Consider the following 24,634-nt stretch of genomic DNA (forward strand, 5'->3'; position numbering starts at 1 on the left):
TTAAGCTAGTCAGAGTTTTAAGAACATTTTCCTGTTCCAGTGAAAGTAAAATGAAATGCTGCTGAAGTCACCCTCTTGACTGTGGGGAGGATGGGTTACGTTAGTCTGAGCCACACAACTCATGCACATCATGCTGAACACTGCATGGTTTATCACAATATGTAAAGATGACCATTGTCTAGGAACTGGGGTTCTCTATAAAAGCAGGAAAAGTCTCAACTTGTTTTTGTTGTCTGCTAAAGCCTGGCCTGAAGTAATTTAGAAAAGACCCCATCCCTGAGTTGCTTGAACATTACAGAATACCTGGGCAGCAGCTTTTGCAGAGGGCCTTGCCGACCTCTCACTACATTTTAGAAAGGTGAAAAATTTCTCCCTTTCCTCACACCTTTAAGGCAGAGGTGGCTGCCACTTTTGACCAAGTTTGTGAACCTTTGTGTTTATCCCAAGACATTATTGGACTGAGTATTGTACGAGAGACATGGTTTCAAAGATGCTTCTTATACACCTCTGTTTCCAAACATGCTTTTCCCTATTTTCAAGCCTACATTTAAAAATAGCTTCCTTCGGTTGGTTGTTTATAACCTTATGTGGTGTTGCATTTGTAGGTGGCTGGTGGCATGTAGTTCTCAATCTTGACACAACTATTGCTGTCACTCAGAACTTTGCCAGCTGTACAAATTTCCCTGTGGTGTGGCACAAGACAGTAAGGGGAAGACCAAAATTATCAAGAAAATGGTACAGGTGAGAGATGTGATCATTACTTCTGTGGTTTCCCAGATGCTGGCAGTACAAGCTAAATGTTGCTTCCTGCGTACGCCTGGAATGATGCTTGACAGAATATCTGAAAGACAGAAGTGATGAAGGTGTACTTGTTTTTGCATTTTGGAAAAAGATTGTGGCTTTCTAATAGCAACATCTTGCATGTGGTCCAGAAGGAGAATTAGGCTTCTGGATTTCAAGATTCAATAAGGTGACTCAACTGTGTTTTAAAACATATAGTTTAAGACAGGGAATGCATTTGAACACTTTGTTTAAACTTACAATTACCAGCTATCAAATAAAAATGCTATTTCAGTAGTTGAAATGTATTATCATGGTGAAAAAGGATGTTTTTGAGCATCAGTTAAAGTTATTCTAGAAACAGATGCATTCTCACTCTGTTGTGAGTACTCATTTCTCAGATTACCTATGTGAGTAGTCTGATCTGGCTTCCCATTGAACTGATGAAAAGGAAAGGCCCATCTAGTCCAACATCCTGTTTCTCATTTTCGCCTTTCAGATTCCTTTTGAGACGCTTACAAGCAGGACATATGGGCAATTGCCCTCTCCTGTTGTTTCCAGTATTTTTGGTGGCAAGCTCAAAGTTGCAATGGTTACATTATGGGAACAGGCCTGCTCGAACTGTTGAGTGAATTTGGATCACTTTTAAGCAGCATATTGGGAATTGAGAACATCTGTATCCCATTTCTTATTTTATCTAGATACTGTACATGAGAACCCCAGTCAATATTGTTAAATTACTTTTAATAAACACTCCAAGTTGTATGTAAACACAGACTCCACAATCGTAGCTGATGCATTTGGCTAGTGAAATAGTCTGCTGTGTCATATGGGCTGAAGATGCAAAATGTACAATAATGTTGCCATCTGCATGTATATCCATTAGTTTGTTTGCCAACAAATATTTCTTGCAAATTTGTCTTCAAGGGTCCTAAAACAGGAACATCCTGAGCTGGCTGCACTAGCAGATTCTGTTGATTTACAGGAATCAACAGGCATTGCTTCTGATAGTTCTAGTGATTCGTCCAGCTCTTCAAGTTCCAGTTCTTCAGACTCTGATTCAGAGGTAAGTTACTACATCAGACATGCCACATGTTGTAAGTCATGGGTGGGGTTGTATGACAACAGTTCTGGAGTGGGGGATGTTGACTTTCAGGTGGTGTGCTTTAGCAAAAATGATTGCATCACTAGTTCTGGTCCCATATATAAATGGTTTCTATATTCCCCAACCACTGCAGATGATCTAAAAGGTTTTGATGGTCAGTAATATCAACAAGTGAATCTTCAGCAAAAGGTGGCAGTGTGGGATGTTCCTGTTCAGGGTCAACCATCATGTTTTTCATTTCCCCCCTCTATTCAAGCAACATTCTGTGGGGAGTGAGCACACTCGGTCACCATTGAGCTATGCTTGTTTTTTCTCTTCTAATTCTTCTTCTTCTAATTTTGTACATGTGATATGCCACTGTAAGATCTAGGGAGCTGAAAAAGTCAGTCTCCAGGCACAGTTCACCAAGGAATACTGAAGTGGCTTAATTTCCAAATCTTGAGCCAAAGCCCAAATGATATGGGTCCACCTCCACCTTTGGCCTAGATTCTAGAAGTGTAACCATCATGTTCAAAAATGAGACTTAGTTGCATTCTACCCCATCTTTGGACATCTAAATAGGAATATAACAGACTCTTAACAGCTCAGATTCTAGGAGCCTCGTAATCACTTCAGATGTCACCATGAAATAAAGCCGTTCCTCAGGCAATGTAGACATTATTATTGGCTAGCCATTATTACTAATCAGTGATCAGAATTGCTGTTTTGATAGTCAGGATTTATTACTGTCATTTTGTTTAGTGTGATTCTGGCTCTGAGACGGAAGGAATGATGCATAGAAGGAAAAAGCGAAGGACATGCAGCATGATGGGGAATGGCGATACAAGCTCCCACGATGACTGCGTGAGCAAAGAGCGCAGCTCCTCCAGGTGACCAAACAAATTATGGAAGCTCATCAGATTTGTGGGGCTGGGCTGCTAATTGTAGACAAGGAGAGTATAAGGGAGTTGTCCATAAAGGGAGGTAGCTTCACCATGTGCTTGTAACCCACCTTACCCCACACATCTCCTTTCTCATTTCTAATGCTCTAAACTGGGACTTCTATTTATCAAAAGTGCCTAGATTTCTTCACTTTTGATTCATTTTGATTGCTTGTCCAACTCACAACTCCTTAACTTGAAAATGGTAATGTTGTTAAGGTATAAAAATTCTATTTCTAGGAAAGAGAATCAGATTCCATGCTTATAGGGGTGTTAAGTGCTAGAGCTGGCAACTGAGGAATGAGACTTGAATGGAAGATACTTCTCAGGTTTTTTGTAGTTTTTTGTAGCCTTGACTTCATGTATCTGCGGTGTTGTAGATGCTGATGTTCAAATTGTAGGTCAGAGCTTATGCCTGGTAAGCTTCCAATGGTGGGTGGTAGGTAACAAAGGAAAAGAAATGGTGTCTCTTGTACCACTGGCTCATTCTTCAGAGGCAGCAGGTGGATTCTGACCATACTATCTATTGGTGGATCCTGTTGATAGAAAGCTTAGGAGTTTCTGCTTTTAAGACAAAAAAGTGGATCTCTGAAGAGCTGTTGTCCTGCTCTTGGTAAGGCTTGTGGCTGAGGTAAACATCATAAGATGGCATCTCATCTCTCTTGCTTGTGTGGTCTGAAGGCTAGCAGCATGGGAATTGTTGGGTAATTAAAGGCTCTTTCCCAGCTATTTATGTCAGTACTTTTCTCAGATATTCATATGATTGGCTAGCCACTTCTGATTCCGCTGCAGTAAATGTATTGAAGAACTGGAGCTACTTCCAAGAAGCTTGAGGTGCATTAGATTCTCTATGAAAAGTTTTTTTTTTACTGCCATCTTGCATAAGCTAAAAGATGCATGCCCTGACATGACAGGAAGTTGTGTTTTTATTTTTGTTGTTATTTTTGACAGGATTAGGGAATCTTGTGGAAGCCGTGCTCATCCCTGAAAGATAACAAGACCCATCTAAAGGCAGTTGCAGCCAGCCAGCAGTCTTCTATTCTTCCTGTCAGCTGTATGCTTGGAGCTTTCTCAAGTCTTCACCACTCCTTTTTATTATTTTTTTAAATCCAAACTTCTACTTGCCATTACCTGCTGACTTCTTGCTTCCTAAAGGAGAAAACTAGAGATTTCTATGTTCTCAAAACTTTCTGCACTCCATCAAACAAGCTTTGTTATACATCAGAAGACAATGCTGCCCTCTGCAAGGCTGTGCTGTGGCTCACAACTCCGTGCAGTCGGCAAAAGAAAATGGGGAATATCTATTCAAAACGTAATCTTAAAAATAAGGAGGTAGCTCCTGAAAGCCTGTGTCAAGTTCCAACATTGTCATATGTTTACAAGTTGAGTTCTCGTGCACTACAACTGGAGGTCAGAACTATAACCTCTGCTGCATGTAACTAGTCAGCAGATCCTTTAACTAGAGCACAAAAAGAGACACTGTGTTAGCTATATCCAACCAAGTACCGTTCTGTTGTGTAAAAAATGATCACCCTGTAAGAAACACCTTTTTGTAATTCTTAACTTGTTGATGACACCAAACCAACCATGGACTAATAAGATTCGTGAGATATGTAATGTCTGAACCAGCAGTCCATTTCCACAATTACATATGCTTTCTATTTTAAAGAAAAGCTGCTGGATTTTGCAGTAAGTTTGGCCCAGAAAAATAGGTATGGAAGAAGCTGTAGTTGCCTCTTTTACCTCTCCCTGTGGGAGCTTCTGGAAACATTATATGAAGGTAAAGCTTTTTTATATGGAGTGTATGGAGTCTGAAAAAATACAATAAAAAACCCATTTTATGAAGAACTGCTTCTCTGCAGCCCAGAAACTTCCTACTCGTATCTGCTGTTGTAATATGGCAGGTATTTTTATGTGTGTGTGTGTTTTGTCTTGAAATAAGATGTGGTTGTGTGTATCTTAAGGTAGCTGTATTCTTTCAGGATATGTTGCTGCTTCAAGGTTTTTTGTTTTGTTAATGGAGATGGGTGTTATGTGTTAAGATGGGTCTTGTACCTCCATACACAACAGTCTCTACCCTGAAGGTCTGCAATATAGTGAAAAGGTCTGATGCCCCAATAACACTTAAAAGCAAGTTTAATGATTAATTGGGTATGCTTCTCAATTCTCTTTTTGTTTTTCTACTTACCCCTATTACCAGCAACCTAGGGAGAATTCACATCTACTGGCTGATGCATTGTGAAAGTACTAATTATTCATTTCCAAAATACTACCATATCACTCAGGCAGGGATCCACATATCACTTGCCAGCCTTAACTCCATACTTGCACAAAACTATCATTTTTTGTGAATGTCAACAGTATGTGTTAAAAGGATGGCTGCCTTCTGTATCCCATAACTGTTTTCTCCCAGGCTCTTTTTCCTTAAAACACTTGGGTTAAACTAGCAGACTTGTACCTGATGCTGCTCAGCCAGTGCAGTTAAAATCAGTATCGTTTGTAAGGTTCAGTCTACTATCTTGATTCAAAATTGCATCCAAACATTGAGGAGAACCTGATGTCTGAACTCAGGAACTATCATGCAAAGTTTGGTTACAATATCTTAAGAAGGATCCAAATGCATAGCGAACGCACAAACACCTTTCCAAAATTTATAGCAGATGAAAGTAACCAGGTGAATTTACCTTGCATACCCCTGGATTTTACAACTTCCTGGGAAGCTGTATCTGTATAAAGACTCTCCTCCCTGTAAGGGAGGGGAGTGGTTGTGGGCGGGAGCCCGAGCACCGCCTCCTGGCAGGGGGCAGCCGCCCCCTGCTTTCCACCTTTCTGGGCTGGCGCTCCGCCCACTGGCCGGCACCCAATCAGGAGCCGGCGGGGGGCGTGTCCCAGGTAACTTTAAGTTACCAAGCCAGCCCTCTCCCCGGCCTCATTTCACTTCGCCCCGCCGAGAGTCACCCACCCTCCACTCCCTTTAGTTAGGGTCTCGACCTTGCTATGGACCTTAGGTTGGTCGCCCTGGTTAGTCGGGGGGCCTGGTAGGAGTTTTTCCACATGGCATTAGGCCATTTGGTTTTTTCGCCTACCTCGTAGCAATCGTCACAACTTTCGTGGTATTGGTGGGTAGGTTAGGCATTGGATTATTGTGTGGTGTGTTGGAAGGCTAGGTGTGGCCATCGCCTACGCCTTCAATTTTGGGTATTCCGTTAAAGGAATCCGGCGGTCGTGTATTCCGTCCGATGCCTGCTTGGCGGGAGGCCATGGCACGACCCCCGGTGGCATCAGGGGAGAGCCTATAGTTGAATTAGCATCAACAGGCTCCGCCTACTGGTGATTCAACCCCTGTGGTGGACATCCAATGCCTAAGCCAATACCTTCTCACCGCTGTAATCAATAAAGTTGTGACCTTTTCATGCCCATAAACCATATATCTCGTGTCCTGGTCTACTCATTTCTTCTCCGCGGGGGTCGGGTCCTCGAACCACAACTTTATGTTCCAATTTTTTTGTGGCCTGGTACCCAAGAACTTGTAACTCAGGAGGCAGATGAACAGCAACAGGAAAGGAATTAGGACTAGTATAGATATCTTAACATTGACTAGAACATTTGAAGCAGCCTGAGTCAGCCCAATATTTACTCATTGGCAGCAGCATTTTCAATATCTTGGGCAAAGGTCTTTTCTAGCCTTGCTTCCTGCTATTATGTTGTTTGACAACCGTGGATTGCATCAATAACCTTTGGCATGCCAATCAGAATTTGGCAAAATCTGCCCGTGCTGTTAAAGTATTCCTTGCAACCATGAGGTTTAGAATATTGAAAGTGTATTTGTTTTGCTTTCTGGAGAGTTGTGTAATACATTCTGTGTGGCCTTCATGCACTAGGTTTGCAGGGAGTGTCATCTTTACCTAGAAGTCTTAATTCCTGTTTGTCATACTGGGATGCAGATACATTTGTTCAGCCATGTACATTTATTTAAACTAGGATTACAAACCTTCACTGAGTTGATCAGTAAAATTCATCTGGAAGTTGGGGGCTAAGTATGCTTGGTGGGTGAGGCTGAAGAGCCCCGCCATTTGGGTACAATATGCTAACTTTCTCTGTCTTGTATCAAATATGCTATTAAAACACAAACTTCGGTGGCTGTTTTCTTTGTATCAAAAGCTGATGGATATTTGGCATTTCAGGGTTAAGCCAGTTATATTTTTTTAGGAATAGTCACCACAGGCGACTGAACATGTCAGTGTTCAGCTACAATCAGTGTCCTTTTTAAATGTACCGTATATCTTCCACAAGTGGGATTTGTTCATTTATAGATGCCATTTGCCTCTGTTACTGTACTAGGGAATATTTTTATTCCAGATCTCCCAAACTGATGAAAAAAACCCACATTAAACTTGGGCTTTCTTTCTTTAAAAAAGTTGTAGATTTTATTTATAGGAATGTACAACTTGCATCTGAGTAGCTGGCTAGCTCCTTTCAGTTGCGCTCTTTCAGTGTTGTCATTTTCATTGTTTTGCCAGATGCCAACTATATTCCTGTTCTGCGGAGTTGAAGCCAGGCAGCTGTCATGCTGGAGGAAAGTAAATTGGTTTTGTTAAGTACCAATCATTCAGATAGCCGTGGGTTGGGAATAAGGATCCTGAATTCTTTACTTGCCCAGGGTTGCAAGCAGAAGTAAATAACTCCAAGCTTCTGGTTTAATGATTCCTTTGTGATGGGGTGACAAGAGTGTGAAAACTGCAATATTGCTTCTAAATAATCCTTGCAGAGAAAATTTACAGCTGATCGTTGTTTAAATCACAACTCTTATTTTAAAGATACTGCTTTTCACAAACTTTCCCCCCCTTAATGTGCCTCTTTGAAAACCAATGCAGTGTTTATATTATGACAGCTGCAGTTAGACCTGAAGTTGCTGCCTAAAAGTCCAATGGCTAATACTTGCCTTTTTTATAACTATGATACCTAGAAACTTATATTATGATATTATAATGATCCTAGCCAGGATCATTATTAAACACTAATTAAGCAACAGGGGCTTAACAAATCAATATATCTCTAGCTCAGACTTTATTTTCAGGTCCTTAATGCTGTACTGTTATTAGAACATATGCTTTTGTTAATGGAGGCACTTTATGCATTTTAAAAGGATGCATGTTTTACAGTTACCCATCCGATGAAAAATTTCACTTAGAGCTTGTGATTGCATCAAAGAAAGTCCTGGGTTTATTAGCTCTTCTTGCATATTTCAGTTAAACTGGATCAACCTTTTTTTCTGAACAGCTTTCAGCAACAGCCACTTCTTACTTGGGGAAATGTGCTAAAACCTTTTCTTTCTCGAATTCCTAATGACTGGGTCATTGTGTTGAGGATACCTGAGAGGCCCTTATACTAGAGCTCCATTCTTCCCTTTTGTGAGGGGCGAAGTCTCTGGACTGTTTCAGCAACATTTAAAGTGCCACCTCCTCTAACAACTCGTTAAGTCTAATCATTTAATGGAACCAGGGTGGGAGTGCTCTGAATTGTTCTCTGAATGATTTTCATGTTTTTCATTTTTAAATTTTTTAAAATAAAGCCTTATTTTCCATTACTTCACTTGTACTTAGCTTTCATCTAAACATTGGGTGATAATCTTTTTCCTTATGTGCAGTATCTAACTTGCAGTGTCACAATTTGTAGGATTCTGAAATACTTGATTCAGTGCAGCATGCTAACTAGAATATATCTTCTGCTAGAGCTTCAACTTCTTATTGAATTTGAATCCTGATTACTGCCTTGCATTTTCTAGGAAATGCTTTAGATATTATTGTACCCTTCTGCATAGAGGAAATCAGAAGCCCAATGTGACTTTGTGCTTTGTGCTTCTGCAATTTGAAAGGCTATACGGGTTGATTAAAAAGTGCTACACAAAACTAAAGGCCAATTCACACTTTAATTGACCTTTAGTTTTGTGTAGCACTTTTTAATCAACCCGTATAGCCTCGATAAGGATATCAGAGACAGAACAGATTACCTTTATTTAACTTGTAACTTTCGGTTAAGCCATATCAGACAAATGAAACATAAGTTTGATATGGCTTAACTGGAAGTTGCAACATCCTTTACTTAGCCAGAGCAACCACATAGATCTGAAAAGAAGTTGTGAATCTCTGCTTCGCTCTCTATGCATGCTAGGCGGTGTGCTACTTACTCAGTGCAAGGCTATAGTTATGTGGCTGAGAGGAATTAGCTATGTTTTACTAAAAAAACTCATCAATAGTAAAAAAGGGAATAGTCTATTATCATAGAATTGTACAGGTGGAAGGTACCCTGGGGTCATCTAATTCAACCGCCTACAATGCAAGAATCTCAACTAGATCACATATGGCAGATGGCCATCCAACCTCTGCAATTATATTGTAGGAATTTATTTTTAGAAGACTTTAATTAGTTACCAGAGTTTGATCTGGAAGCTCCTACAAAGCTTTCCAATCACCTTTTTGTTGACCTTGATCTTTCTCTGGATTTAGAGTGCAATTGGAACAAATGTGGTTATGGTTTAAACAAGTTTCACACAATTTCTTACAAACATTTGAAACAATAAAGTCACACATATATTTAAAAGAAGAAACACGAGGCATTTCTTAAACAGCAGAGATTCAAGGTAGCAGTTCTTACCTGTCACCCCCGAGTCCCATATGTACCCACAGCTTTGGTGGTCCAAATCCAAAAGAATCACGCCCATCATGCTTTTGCCCTTTTTTATATAGTTCTTAAACCTTGGGTTCCATATAAGGTGGCTATCTCAAACATAATGCCCCTCTGATTCTCCTCCTTTCTCCACATGTGACTTGGACCTACACTGCAGAATTCAGTAGCCTTTCCCACCATGAGCTCATCCCAGTTCTGTGTTCACCTGGTCTTGCTTAGATTTCTGAAAATAATACAATTCCCTGTTATGATCCTTTAAAATATTCACCAGATGTCCCAATCAAAACCCTAAACATTTAACACACTTTCCTGCCTATGTTCTATGTCTGTCTGAGATTGCAAGTGTTCACAGAGTACCTCTATCCCTTGTTCTGTTTGCTTTACCGTCCACTAGTTCTTCTTTTCCCAAACCTGCTCCAGCTTAATATACCAGTGTATCAATGTGGTCAATTTTTACAAGACCCTATATCTTTGATGGGTCTAGTATTCACTGCTACTTTTTTCTAATTCAGTTATGTGCATTCAGCAATGAACAATCTTTGCCTCCTGTGCAGCCCACTGTAAAATTTGGCCTTTCCTCTTTCTGCCAGCAGCTATGAATAATACTCCATTTAACTTCAAGACGGGAGAGTCTGATAGTTGAATGGTGGTCACAGGGTCCTACAATAGCCAGCCCAGGAAATGGCTGAAGCTGTGATCCAAGTATACATGGTTACTAGAATGTAAGCCCCACTGAACTCTGTAGGAAGCCACCTACATCAGTTTGCAAATTCTTACAATTCTGTGGTACAGGATTTAGATTCTTGAACCTGAACAACAGCTTATTTGCAGCTTTGCCTTCATCTTCATGGTTTCCCTCTGCAGCACTGGTGGGGAAAGAGTTTCACTGTCCTTCTGGTAGAATCCCTTTAGTATGGTACCATCTTGCTTGTGGGATTTGCATTGGCTGTCAGTCTGCTGCCAGCCACTTTCCCCTTATATATCCCTTATATACTGCATTCTGTAGGAGACTTTGTCTTTAAAAGTTCCAAAGATACCAGAAGCCAGCCCCACAGTAACTCAGACCAGGGCTTTCAGTATAGCTGCCCCTGTTCTATGGAGCAGCATTCCTGCTGAGATAATGGCAGGTGTCCACTATGTATACTTTCTAGAAACAAGTGCTACCATTTTTGTTTCTGCAAGCCTTTTCAGCTAATTGAAAAGCTACCTGCCTTAGGTGTTCATTTTAAACCTACACTGGGTTGTTCTTTTCTGCCTTTTAAGGACATGGCTGTAGGTCACCTGGGACATGTATGTGGAAGGCAATTCCCTAATTATCAAATAATCATAACAGCGAGAAGTCAAGAGGGATTTTCTCTCCCATTTCAGATGTTCAACTGATTTGCTCTGTTACCATGCCATGGTTTAGTTGTGCATTGGCTATCCAAACACACACTGGTTGTTTACAAATTAGGTTGACATGTCTTTGTGCATTGGAAATAGTGCTGGCACTCAACTAACCTTTCCTACCTTGTTTTTCTCAATAAGGTCCTTTCCCTTCTAAAGCGATTGAGTCTGCATATCGCCACCATAGTTGCAGTTGTCCTCGCTGTCAATTTCCTGCTTAGCTATTTGTTTGGAGGACCACCCTTTTCCAGTAGAGGGCAGCAAATTGCCGAAATTAGCCAAGTGTTCTGTGGAAGAGCTTGGTCTGTTAAAAATTAGACACCGTTTGATTAAGAACTGGCCCTTATCTCCAATAATGGGGTGATCTGGACTAAGGAGAGCAGACAACAACAACCTGGTCATTTAAGTAAGGGGGGAGGGGGAGAATCTTGGCAAACCATGCTACCACTTCCTTATAACCGGGAGAGGTAAACCTGTGACCCTCAGGAAGTTTTGTTCCAATTCCCATCCATTCCAGTTAGCATGGTTCATTTTCAGGGATGATGAGAGTTGCAGAGCAGCAACATCTGCAGAGCACCAGGTTCCCTATCCCTTCTTGAAATGGATTGCCACATCAACCCTTTGTACAGATCTATGGCTCTTCATCGGTGAATCTTCAAAAGGATTCCCAGTCCATAGATTTCCTTTTTTGTCAGAGGTTCTGAGAACCAATATATTCAGTCACATGAATACAGTGGTACCTCGGGTTACAGACGCTTCAGGTTACAGACTCCGCTAACCCAGAAATAGTACCTTGGGTTAAGAACTTTACCTCAGGATGAGAACAGAAATTGTGCGGTGGTGGCACGGCTGCAGTGAGAGGCTCCATTAGCTAAAGTGGTACCTCAGGTTAAGAACAGTTTCAGGTTAAGGAAAGACCTCCAGTTCTTAACCCAAGGTACCACTGTATATACTTGGTTCCTGGCTGCATGCTTCCCATGGGCATCTGGTTGGCCACTGTGAGAACAGGATGCTGGGTTTAGATGGGCTACTGGCCTCAGCAGGCTTTTTGTGTTCTTATACTGTACTCTCTATCAAGTTTGGGGTGTTTCTTAGCTAGATACTCAAAATCCAGAAATGTCCATATTGTGTGTGTCCATATGAACACTTCTGCAAAATGGAAATTTAAGCAACAAATAAAATAGAGGCTGTGACCTATCACTGATGTGCTGTATACTTGGCTCACTTGTACCAATTGCTCCCTCTTGCACACAGAAGTAGTCAGTGTGGGAGCTACTCTGATTAAATCAGAGAACTGGAAAACTGTATCAGATGCCAGTTCTGTCATCTGTTACTTTTACCTGCCAAAATGAAACTTGGAGGCAACTAGCCCAGACCTTCCCAAAGATTTGAGTCAAGCAGAGAGAAAGGTAGAGATGTTCTAATGCTAAAGATTTAAAGAGAATTCACTTCCCTTTTCAGTCATAGTCAGTTCTGAAAAATGACACTGACGTATCTAGCAACTGTATGTTGTCTAACAAAAGAGAAGAAATACCAGCCAGCTGACAACGCTTCCTAGATGTGCTTAGCACCGTCCAAAAGGGAGCGATCGCTAACAGTCCAGCTCTGCTTATCCCTTTCCTGTGAGATATAAAGCTGTATGGAGGAGAAGATTAGGTGTTATGGCTGTTTGTTACTAAGAATATAATTATCCGCATGCTAATGATCACCGTCTTGATAGGATTAGCCCGAAAGACAATCCCAGCTACAACCCTGGAGACATTGCCTTGGCCAGTCCACTGTTCTTTAAAGTGGATTTACTTGGTCTCCCTATCCCAGGCAATGCATAAAATATTAATTTATAAAGGTCACATTAGAGCTCGGAGAGAATTTATATTGGCTCTGTTGACTTAAGTAGGACAAAATCAAAAGAAAACAAACCTTGTCCCTTAAAGGCATGCTGGAATGTGACCCTTGTCTCCAGAGGTGAGCTTGATTAATGCCCTCTTGCTAAGGGTGGCGTGTCCCCTTTTGTCGCTTGAGATTAAAGGGGAAGTTCTGCTGCTGCCATCTCCTACCTTCTGCTGCTACCTGTTCTGCCACCACCATGCATCCTACCCCATGCGCCATTGTCAGAGGAGTGGCACCACTATCAGTGCTGATTTAGGGTAATATTGCACTGGTTTGAGGTGAAATCTTGCCCAAAATGGCTGCAAACTTGCCCAGAATTGGTGCTGATTGTGGTGGGGTTTCTCCCATGGGGTAGGCAAGGCACCCACAGGCATGCCGCCTGAGGAGTTTCTGCTGCCTGAAACAGTGGCCTCCCCTGCCTGGGGGGTGGGATGCCTCTGCCTTCTGTTGTAAAGGAAACAATGCAAACCTGTGGGGATGTGATTTGGTGGGTTTTTTTGTTTTCTACAACTCTTAAAGGCTGAAGTAGTCCCAAATGCCAACTGGCAACTTCTATTCATATATTTTAGAAAATGGGAGCAGCCCTGCATCCATCACGTCTCATTACTGATGATGACTCGCTTTTTCTCTGACCTGCAAGCTAGTAGCATAAAATCAAAGTGTGTGTATGGCTGCAAGCCTCTCTGCACACAGAGACCTCTAACCAGGCACTCGCATGAGGCCGGACTGCCCAGTACTGGGAGGATTTAAACTCTTTGTCTTCAACAAAGGTGATCTAAGGTGGGTCATAACAGTCATGCTACCACCACACAAATGTATGGAAAAGAAAAAAGAAAAGAAAAGGATCCCTAGATGCATGTCTGGATTAAATATGGGTCCTTGATCTGTAAAAATGCAGACTCTACCAATTCAAGCCTCACAAGCTGTGTGTGTACAGAGATGGGGGGTGACCTGTGGCTCTATGTTCTTGAACTACAACTTCCACCATCTCCGACCACTGGCCATGCTGGCTGGGGCTGATGGAGGTTTGAAGTTCAGCTACACCTGGAGGGCCACAGAGTTCCCCACTCCTGCTTTGCTGTCTCAGTACAATATATTGCATTCACTGGACCCCTCAAGACTTCACACAAAACTGGGAACCGTAACATGAGCTAGAGACTGAGTTCTACCCAGCAAATTTGTCCCAGCAGCACAAAGGCTTCCACCACCTACACAAAGGAACTTCCTCTTCTTTCCTCCCCGTGAATTCCTCCTGATCTGTTCTAGGGGTTCCTTAAACCCCCAGAGCAGATGTGGGAAGAGAACGTCCTGTTTCATAGGCAGAAGCCCTTGTCCTAGTCGGAGGACTTGGTTGAAGACAGCCCTGTGCTGAGCACCTACGCTGATTCATTTATACATCTACAGTGGTACCTCGGGTTAAGTACTTAATTCGTTCCGGAAGTCCGTTCTTAACCTGAAACTGTTCTTAACCTGAAGCACCACTTTAGCTAATGGGGCCTCCTGCTGCCACCGCGCCGCTGGAGCACAATTTGTGTTCCCATCCTGAAACAACGTTCTTAACCTGAAGCACTATTTCTGGGTTAGCGGAGTCTGTAACCTGAAGCGTATGTAGCCCGAGGTACCACTGTATTGAAAAATTTGGGGATATGTTTAGCGAGGATGTGGATAAAAGCCAACCCTCCCTTACCCTACCAGAGTTCTGGTGCTACATACAAACTTCAGAATCTTAAAATGAACCAAAGAAGGCTGAAGCTGACCTCTTTGTGGTTTTTTGTTTTTACAAAAGAAACAAGGTAAAATGAGTAAAATTGAGAGATGGGTAAAACTTCAGCCTCTTCTACCATATCTTTTTCCCCAAGGCTGTGCAAACAATATCTGGCCATCTAGCTTCCTGGCAATGACTTGAGACCAGTAAACATCACTGAAGGCTGCATCTGCGTTGACTGCAAGGTTATGGTGCAGTCTCTCTCTCTCTCTCTCCCCCCCCCCCTTTATGACTGAAGCAGGATGGAGAACTGCAGGACTAATCGCTCTGTTTACAGGCCAGCACCTTGCAGCCCTAGGATATGAGTCTGGCATGCGAGCTTTAATTTCCCTTTCCTGTTGGCAAGTCAGGGCATAGTTATCTATCCTGATAGGTTGGGGGGGAGTCTGTAACGGCACAGATAAATTTTGCTTCTGGGCAACAATCTGCTACTAGCCTTACAAACCTTGCAGGGCTTAATCAATACAGTGGTACCTCAAGTTACATGCGCTTCAGGTTACATATGCTTCAGGTTACATGCACTTCAGGTTACAGACTCTGCTAACCCAGAAATATTACCTCAGGTTAAGAACTTTGCTTCAGGATGAGAACAGAAATCGGGCTCCGGCAGCGCAGCAGCAGTGAGAGGCCCCATTAGCTAAAGCGGTGCTTCAGGTTAAGAAAAGTTTCAGGTTAAGAACGGACCTCCGGAACAAATTAAGTACTTAACCTGAGGTACCACTGTATTTAGGACTGTTAAAGAGAGGAAAAGCATGGCCCTATTGTCCAGAGATGTTTTCTGTCACCTTGTGCCTCCTTTTGTGGCGCATCAAGGATTGTTCTTCCTGCCTTGCTAAGCAAGGCATTGCTGTGGTAAGTAGATTGAACAATGCAAAAAGCAGGTGCGTGTGACAAATGGCACAGGTGTCTCTAAGGGAAGCTGTACCTCTGTGGTTTAACCGGCGGCGGCCGCTGCCAGCACCTCAAATTCTACCTTGCTTTGAAGCCAAAGGCTCTTCAGCTACGAGACTTTTCAAAAACAGGGAAACAACACTTCTCAGCCCACTGCTCACCTTCATTCCTAACTTGGTTTAATAGACTAACCATCTTCATTCATGAGGGAGGTCTCTGGACCTGATCCTGACCAACTTCTGCCTAAGGCAAATAGAAACAGACATCCCAGCTGTATTAAGTGTTTTTAAAATGTGTTCTAGGAATGGGGGAAGGTGAGCAGAGAAGTTTTTGGATGTTCACTTAGTGTAGCAAAGAGGCAGGGAAAGTACTTAGCACTAAGCCTGAGAAATCTCTGGAGAAGGTGTAAAGGAGATTCCCTCTTGCAAGATTTTCCCTTGTATACTGAGGAAAAAAACAACTGAATTGCTAAACCAACCTTAATTGTTGCTTGGCTTTGGAGATTATGGACAGAAAGAACCTTCCTTGCTGGGTGGAAGGAGAGAATCCATAGCAGACAGAGTATTTAAGTGGGAGATGGGTTTGAGCTTAGTTCTGCTACGGTGGTGAAGGGCTGGCTGCATGTGAGGGAGTGTGCCAGTTATATAGCACTCTTAATGGACCAAGTGTTTTACAATCTTAATATTTCCTCATTCCTGTGAAATAAGTGCTTAATGTCCCCATTTTATGAGTAAGCAACTGAGGCAGAGGCTGAGTGATTGATTCAGGGCCACCCAGTTGTCTTAACTGAGCAAGTGCAATTCATTGGTGGAAAGAGGCTTGTTATTCTTACTTATTTTATTTCTGCACCACCCTTCATCCAAAGACCACAGGTCACTTTTCAATATAAAAACACATGCAAACCATAATAACAAACAGAAATAATTCCCCCCTTCCCCTGCACACACATATACACAGTTTGAAAGGGAGAAGCAGAACAGAGCATTCCATAAATATTGTGTTGTCACCCTATGGACCTCTTGCGGAAGAGGCACACAAAGAAAGGCCTCGGGTGATGATTGCACGATATGATTTTATGATACGATTTTATGATTGCTTGATCATAGTGCTTATCTATTCATAGGCCTAACCAGGATTTATATTGGGGTCAGGATGGGGGGGGGGGTGTAGAACCAAGCTATCTGTAACACAATTGGTCAGTTAGTTAAGTATTTTAATTTACTAGGTGGGGGGGACTGTCCCCTGGTTACGCCCATGTATCTATTATGATTTGATGATATTGTAAGATGTCTTATGATATAATATTTCACTTTCTTCAATGTTTTATTCTGGATTGTTTTAGTTGATGTTTTAATTAAGGTTGTAAACCACTTTGAGTTGTTGTTTTTTGCTTAAAAATATAAAGTAGCATAGAAACATAATAATAATAATAATAATAATAATAATAATAATAATAATAATAATAATAATAATAATAGTCAAGGACTGGGCCCAACCCATACCAGCTGGGGAAAAGGAGCAAAGAGAACGCGCGCCCCCCGCATCAGGGGTCTAAGAGGCGGGAGCGCGCGGCGGTGGGCGGGGCGCAGGGCCGTGACGCGCGTGTTGTGAAACCCGACCCAGCTTGAGGAGAGGCGGGATTCCGCCCAGTGCTGCTGCTGCTGTCAGGCTGTTGCGCGGCGCGCGTGGGGACCGTGGAATTCGCCGGAGCTCTTTCCACTGCGCGGCAGCAGAACCAGGGGAGGCGAGATATCGGAGGGAGCTGCCTGCCGCTCTTACCCTTAATAACGCGGTTCTTCTCTGCTAGCGGCGGCAGCTCCTTGCTGGTGCGTTGCAGGCGGTGCTGCGTAGCCCTCAGCGCAGGGACTGCGGCGGCGCTGCTGCTGCCGAAGGAGGGATGGATGTAGCGTCGGAGTTGTACTACCTGGCCGTCCCGCTGCTCTTCACCGTCTTGGCCGTGATCCTCGCCTCGGTCTTTGTGAAGCTGAGGACCGGCTCGGAGGGCGACAAAGCGGCGGCGGCGGCGGCCCCGGGAGGAGGCGAGCCCCGAGAAGCCGCCGAGGAGAGCGCTGCGGCAGAGCCGGCGGACGGGGCAGAGGGCGGCGAAGCGGGAGCGGAGGAGCCGGACGCAGCGGGGCCTCCCCGGCTTCATGAGGAGGGAGGCGGGGAAGTGAAGGGCGAGGGGAGAAGGCGCCGCGAGGAGGAGGAGATCGGGGCTGCCGAAGAAGAAGGGGACGAGGAGGAGAAAGAGCAGCGCCAGGAGAGAAGCGCCGAGGAGGACGAGGACGCCGCCGCTGCCGCCTCTAGGACTGCCCAAGCCGGACAGCAGAGCCACCCGCAGGAGGTCAAGATCCCCAGCCAGGCGGCGGCGGCTGTCGCTGCCGCTCCGGTGGCGGTAGAAGAAGAGCAGGAGGAAGAGGAGGAAGAAGAGGAGGAGGAGGAAGAGGAGGAGAGCAAGGTAAAGGAGATGCTACTGGGGGAGCCAGGGAGAAGTGTGTGCTTGGAGTCTTGTCAGATCCATGTGTGTGTGTGTGTGTGTGTGTGTGTGTGTGGAAGGGAGCCCGAGAGTCATCTAGTCCAACCCCCTGCAATGCAGGACTCTCCACGAAAGCATTTCTCTCTGTGTGTATATATATATATGTATATGTCTAGATCGCGGAGCTCCTCCACTTCTCCGGACAGCCCTGCTTTTGCATTTTGTGCGCGTTTGCCTCGCCTTGTGCATGTGAGCCAAGCCGGTGACTTGAACTGTGCGGGTATTTGGTGGGGCGGTCAGTGCGCTCTCCTTCCTTTCCTTCGAAAGGCCGAGCGAAGCCTCCCGCCGCAGCCAATCAAGGCGCGGATCGCCTCCTGCCGAGGACTCTCCTCGCCGCACCTCGCCTTTGTTGCCCATTCAGCATTCCAGGCAATTGGCGGGCGCAGCTCCAGGGCGATGCCGCGTTCCATGCGGTGCCATTACTTCTAATACTTGCACTGCCCTAGCCCGCATCCTGGAAACACCGCGAGTCAAAGAGGGTAATAAACAGGGGAGAGCCATCCAGGACCCTCGATCTCTTGACAGCATCAGCCCAAACTTTGATTGTAACAAACGAGCTGCCTTGGTTTCACTCTTTGTACATCCCAGTGCATCTATAAAAGGGAGACCCCGAAAAGCTTTCCATCCCCTTCTCTCCCATTTGTGTAACTGGCTCAGGACGCCCACCTGTTGCTTCAGGAAGTGTGAGCAATGACTGCTTGCTGCTGCTGCTGTAAATGTCGCAGGCCTCATTCAGAAGAGAGACTTTTAAGATTCCCAAAGCAAAGGTGTGCTGATTTATTTATTTCTGAAATAGCTTGATGGAAATAATGCAAACGCAAGCATTACCTTTTACCTTTAGTTGCTTGTGCTAACTGTGGGAATCTGCTTTTGGCGTTTTGTCTTTTCTGTTGGTAGCCTAAATGCTAGAGGAGGTCTTGGAAAGTCTTCTCCTTACTCCTGACGCAACTTTTATACATGAAGGTATAATCCCCATTCATGGTGTCTTCTCCAGCCTTTAAGAAGGACAGGTCTGGCTTCCTATCTCCTCCTACAGTCTCATGTTTTCCTATAGTCTCGAGAGTGAGACACATTACGATGTCCCCTATTTTCCCAGAGATGTGTCCTGGATATGCATAGGGCAGGAGGCACTGGCATGCAGCAAAGGTAAAAAATACTCGCCTCTGCATCCAGCCCTGGATGGCTTCTGATTAAAAATAAATGAGCCATCTTCAAGACACAAAGAGGTGACACACTGCCTGCTTTCTCAACCTACCATTGTTCTAGTTAGGCTATAAACCATGTGTTGTGCTTAAAATCCTTAATATCTAAAATATGCCCCATAACTTCACTCTCTTCTAGACTGGCACTGGAACCGTATTCCTTGAAGTAGCTCAGATATAGTCCAGACAAGTAGGACTTGCAGCAACATTTGACCATGCTTTTTCTAGGATACTCCATTTCTATTTCCACTCCCACCCCCTTTTCCTGTCCCCCCCTCAACAGTCAGCATTCCCATGGCCACTGAACATGTTCGGTCCCTGTGGGGTTGTTCTATGCGGGGCTGCTACCTTGATTTTATTTTTCTACAGACTATTTTGTACTTTTCTCTGTCTGCAAGTACTTCTGCACATCACCTCCTGGGCCATTTTGGCTATACAGGGATCCACACTCAAGGAATGAATCTGTTAGCATATAGGATTATTACAGATGCACATTGAAGTCACAACAGATGGCTCCAAGCAGACCTTTTTTTAAGACGCTGGAAGTCTAAGGTGGGGGGTGCCTGAATGTTCATTTGAGGGGATCCCCTCATTCTTAACACTGCACCCTGTGTTAAGGTCATTTCCAGGGGGTTTTTCAGTAGGAACTCGCCAGAACTGAGTTCTGGCACTTCTCAGGTGGGCTCCGTTGCCATTATAAGAGAACAAGGGAGGTGTTTATGGTGAGTTCCAGCACCTCTTCTTCCATAAAAATAGCACTGGTCATTCCCCCGCCCCACTCCTGTTGGAGTGCACTCTGTCCAGATAGATGAGTCACTGTTGTCACCCACATGTACAAGGCCAAGAACAATTCCTTTGCTGAAGAAAGTGGCTGCCATGAGGGCTTGAAAAGAGGGAAGCAGTGCACAACCCCACCCACACCAACACTTTTGCCTAAGTACAACACAGAATGTGCTCTGCCTAACATTGACTTGGTTGTTGAGGAAAATACTGCATATAGAAAGTGTGTGTAAAGTCTCATGAAGAGTCCAAGTCTAGTCTCATCACCACTGTGGCATGACTCAGCATTGGGGAGGCAGGACATTGATTCCTCCATTATGTTGGGTGTATAATCTTTGCAACTCCATAGAAATAGCACTATTAAAAGAGCTGTTGTGTTGTAGCGGCTAGATGACAGACGACATGAGCTGCAGTCCAGAACGCTTCCAACTCAAATCTACTCTCCATGATGTATCTCACTAGGCATTGCTATGTCATCATCATCATCATTGCTTCCTGAATTACTGCATACACCAAAGCTGAATAATTCCCCGAATAAAAGGTGATTTTGGAAGGGATTTACCAAATGAAAGTAATTTATAAGTGGTTTTTCCCCCAATTTGGTTTGGAATTGCAATGGGAACACCAAACTTGTGTCTCCTTCCAAATGGTGTTCGAATATAATTCTCATCACCCCTGCTGCTCGTGGTTAGAACAACTAAAAGGGCTGGTGCCTGGTTAAGTGTGTGCAGGAGCGTGGCAGGCCCAGAGGAGATTAATGAGCAGTGAGCCTGTCTGGGTGCTTTACTGGGATCCAACCCAGAAGACTTCGATTTAAGATTATTTAATCCCATTGACGTCACTGTCTTTAACTAGTTTGTGCTGTTCACTGCCTCATACATATCTTCCAGTCCCACTCTCCCATCTCTAACAGGGGAAGAATACTAACCTGCTTACAAGTTGTGGTAAGGATTGCTGAAGTTATTTGAACCCACAAAAAGTGCTATATAAATATTATTTATTACATTTATATCCCCCCTTTGCCGCAATGGGCTCAAGCTATCATACCCCCCATTTTATCCCCACAACAACCCTGTGAGCTAGGCTAGGTTGAGATGAGATGACTGACCAAAGGTTACCTAGTGAGCTTTGTGGCATTTTAACCTGGATCTCCTGGTCTTAGTCTGAGAGTCGAACCGCTACCTTCTCCAGCTAGTCAGAAATAACAACTGGGGGGCCTGTTCTTGGTTAAAATCGCTTCAGGTCTCCATCTGAGGTCTAACTTGGTACAAAAAGCCAGTGTGGAGTAGAGAATAAGATTAGTAAAGGGCCTGGCAAATGAGTCCTGCATTTACTCTGCTCATTTTGTTTTCTGGTTCATATGCTGCTTGCCTCTGCAGCATCTCTTTAGGAGAAATGCTACCTTCGTTGGTTTTTTTGCGAAGTAAATGGAAGCAGTGCAGAGTCAGCACATCTTAGAAACAGGCCCCTATAGCCCAGATGCCAGAGTGCAGGAGGAAGGATGTGTTTGTTGATGCTATTGTGATTATTATTTTCATCCCTGGACCCGGTGATTACCTTCCACATCCCTCGCTTAGCTCCTGTGCCTGTTTATGCCTTTGGGCACCCTTTTACCTTGTTTTGTAATTTCCCCGGGGAAACATTGGCGAGAGGGAGAAGTTGCCCTAAGCAGGCCTGCTGATCAGGAGATAGCTTCTGTTAAGCCAGCTGGGTTTCCCAGCATACAGAGCACGTGCTGGCTTCTCTGGGTGGAAATATACAGCATCTAATATATATATATATATATATATATATATATATATATATATATATATATAGCTGGCCTCAGACAAGCAGCCTCACAATGTACTTGGTGGGAGCCTCCCCACTGTGGTGGCATGATGGGCGTCTCTTGGTTCAGAAATAATTACTTTTATTTCTCTGAGGTGGGGCTGGGCTCCTTTCTGGCTAGCGTACACCCTTCTCTGCCTTTCCCCCTATTCTTCTGTCTCTGTATTAGCTACAGCTTATCTACGCTTTCTAAGAGTATCTACAAAAGCAACGTTTATGCCTGCTCTGTACATAAAGTCACCTCATTTTACTGCCTTTTTGCTGTTTGTACCCAAATATATCCATGGGGTGTTCCCGTGTTTATTGTGTGATAACCATCAGTGCAGATTAAGGGGCAGTTTCCTGTGACTCCTAGCTGTATGTCCATAGAACACAGCTTCACAAACAAAGCTGTTGTGTGAATATGTTTGGTGGCTCCCATGTTGCTAACCCTCATGGTTTTGGAGATAATTTTAGAAAAGGGAAAACTCTCATTTGGGGGAAAGACCTTTTGTACACTGTAAAGCTACCTGAGTTGTTGTTTTTTCCTCCGTCAGTGCATCTCCTATCATGTCTGCCTCCATTCCCCTCAGAATCATAATCACCTCTCACCACCACCATAATAACCCTGTCGCTCCATTTTTTTCTTGTTACCTGTAATCACAAAATCTGTGCAAACTCAAACTGTGAATGAAGAATGCACCAAAAGGAATCCACACATTCTAACTGTGTTAAATTTCACGTGCTGCATTTTTTTTTGGGGGGGGGGGGGAACTAAATTTGAATCCACTTTACTTCCTGAACAGTGCCCACTAAATTGCCTCAAAAACAAAATATGTTCCCTAAGTTGACTCCCTCCAGTTATTGCTGGACTGCATCTTCTATCGCCGCTGTTCGTTGGTCATGCTGGCAGGGACTGGTGGAAGCTGGAGTCCAATAAACACCTGGAAGACATCATATTGATTACCCCTGCCCTATGTCAATAAGCAAACTCCATTTGGTGTTTTTTATATATAATTAAGGGAGAGTTATCAGGCCTTTTGATTAGAACAACCACAGGAAACCAATGCCTGGTTAAGTGTGAGTCTACCAGGTCCAGAGGGGTTTAATGAGTGGATGGGCTTAGCTGGGATCCTAGCCAGAATGCTTTGATGCAGTAGTAACACGCCGAGTAGCTCACTAGCTTAACTGCCTTGTGGTGTACATTGTCTTTCTTATTTATTTATTATGTTCATTTATGCAGACTGCATACCACGCATTCACAAGGCTGAAAACCAGTACAGTGGGACCTCAGGTTAAGTACTTAATTCATTCTGGAGGTCCGTTATTAACCTGAAACTGTTCTTAACCTAAAGCACCACTGTAGCTAATGGGGCCTCCCGCTGCTGCTGCACCACCAGAGCACAATTTCTGTTCTCATCCTGAAGCAAAGTTCTTAACCTGAAGCACTATTTCTGGGTTAGCGGAGTCTGTAACCTGAAGCGTATGTAACCTGAAGCGTATGTAACCTGAAGCGTATGTAACCCAAGGTACCACTGCATATTGGAAGGATATTAGGTAGGAAGATGCCTTGCGTTGTAAAGAAAACGTCATGTTTCAGAACCCCTCAGCCTGTAGAGTATGGCACCTACCCATTCCAACATCCCTTGTTTTTTAAGTTCTCAGCCAGAATTCTGCAAATCACCTACGTCTAAAGTCAAGCATTTCTTTTTTTGCACACACAACTTCCAAGGAGCAGCTGATACATTCTCCTCTGCCTACCAGCAAGCTACCTCCAGTTTTCTTTTGTTTGTTAAACAGCACGATGTTGGATGATGGGCCGGCTTCACGTCACGGTCTCCCCGTTTCATTTTACCCCACCCACCCCATAGTAGATTGTTAAAGCGAGCTGGAATATTCTGATTATTACTTCTCTGCCACTCGCCACACGTTGTTTGTGGGAAGAATGGCCCCATTTAGTTTACTTGCTTTGCATAGCTTCTTTTGGCTGATCTCAGAGGGAGGCAAGGCTGTGCTTGAGCGGTGTCTAGAGGCAGGGAGATGTTTCTGTACTGAGCAAGTGCTTGACAGGACTGGGCTGGCACAGCACACTGGAGACTAGGCGTGTGTCCGGGCTGCTCTCTGAGCAGGCCTTTTTTTTCTTAAAAAAAAGCTGGGATTAAAGTAAATGGTGCCCACAGAATTCAAGATGGGTGGCAGTCATTAGTACTGCCCCTTAGTCTTTGAAAACGTGGTCTGTGAGGTCTCTCATCTCCCTTACTCTAGCTAGAGCAGAAATAAGGGAGCCTTTGAATAAATACTAACTTCTTTGATTATTGGATCGTGGGTTTGGAACTCAGGGTTCAGCTTTATGCCAGGGCAGACCATTTGTCCAACTATCCTAGTATTGTCTGCTCGGACCGGCAGCAGCTGTTCAGGGTCTCTGTTTTGGAGCTGTTGGGATTGAACCTGGGATGTTCTACATGCAAATAATATGCCCTAAACTGAGCTATACTCTGTCTTTCTTTCTTGATTTTTGGGTCACTTTCATTATACCATATTATCCAGGCTAGCCCTGTGAACTCTTTATCAGCTTGTATTTTGGTTTGTCTGATTCATCCAGCCCATTTTCTCGTGAAAAATTCTTCTATTTGAGAATGTCGTTGCTGTTGCTATGAAATTTGCAACTCCAGAGAAGATATTTAGGCTGCTATGGTATACTCCCTTACTGGGGAGCAAGCCCCATTGAACTCAATGGGACCTGCTTCTGAGTAGACATGTATCATCAGATTGTACAGGAAATCTGATCAGGGCTTTGTGAGTCAACGGTGTTTAAGAGAGGCGGACTTGGATGCAAATAAATATCTGGTTCAGCTGTCAGTGATTGGATTTATTTGTCCTTAC

General features: G+C 43.9%; 1 protein-coding gene across 9 annotated transcripts in view; it reads left to right on the forward strand.

The window, feature by feature from the left end:
• The window catches only part of JMJD6 (jumonji domain containing 6, arginine demethylase and lysine hydroxylase), an 82,428-nt gene that overhangs the window by 6,739 nt on the left and 51,055 nt on the right, over positions 1 to 24,634 (forward strand). For 7 of the 9 annotated variants that reach the window (XR_014508642.1, XR_014508643.1, XR_014508644.1 and 4 more), the window contains exons 4-6: positions 606 to 741; positions 1,708 to 1,846; positions 2,627 to 2,754. Coding sequence is in view for 5 of the 9 variants with exons in the window: in XM_083429917.1 (XP_083286043.1) it covers positions 606 to 741; positions 1,708 to 1,846; positions 2,627 to 2,754 (403 nt within the window). In the remaining 4 variants the exon portion in view is untranslated. Of the gene's footprint in view, positions 1 to 605; positions 742 to 1,707; positions 1,847 to 2,626; positions 2,755 to 3,756; positions 4,654 to 7,325; positions 8,393 to 24,634 lie in introns of those variants that run through there. The other 2 variants (XM_083429921.1, XM_083429920.1) reach the window with 2 other exon arrangements.

The sequence above is a fragment of the Podarcis tiliguerta genome, assembly GCF_965153285.1.
Source record: "Podarcis tiliguerta genome assembly, chromosome: 2".
NCBI classification, from domain to species: Eukaryota; Metazoa; Chordata; class Lepidosauria; order Squamata; family Lacertidae; genus Podarcis; species Podarcis tiliguerta.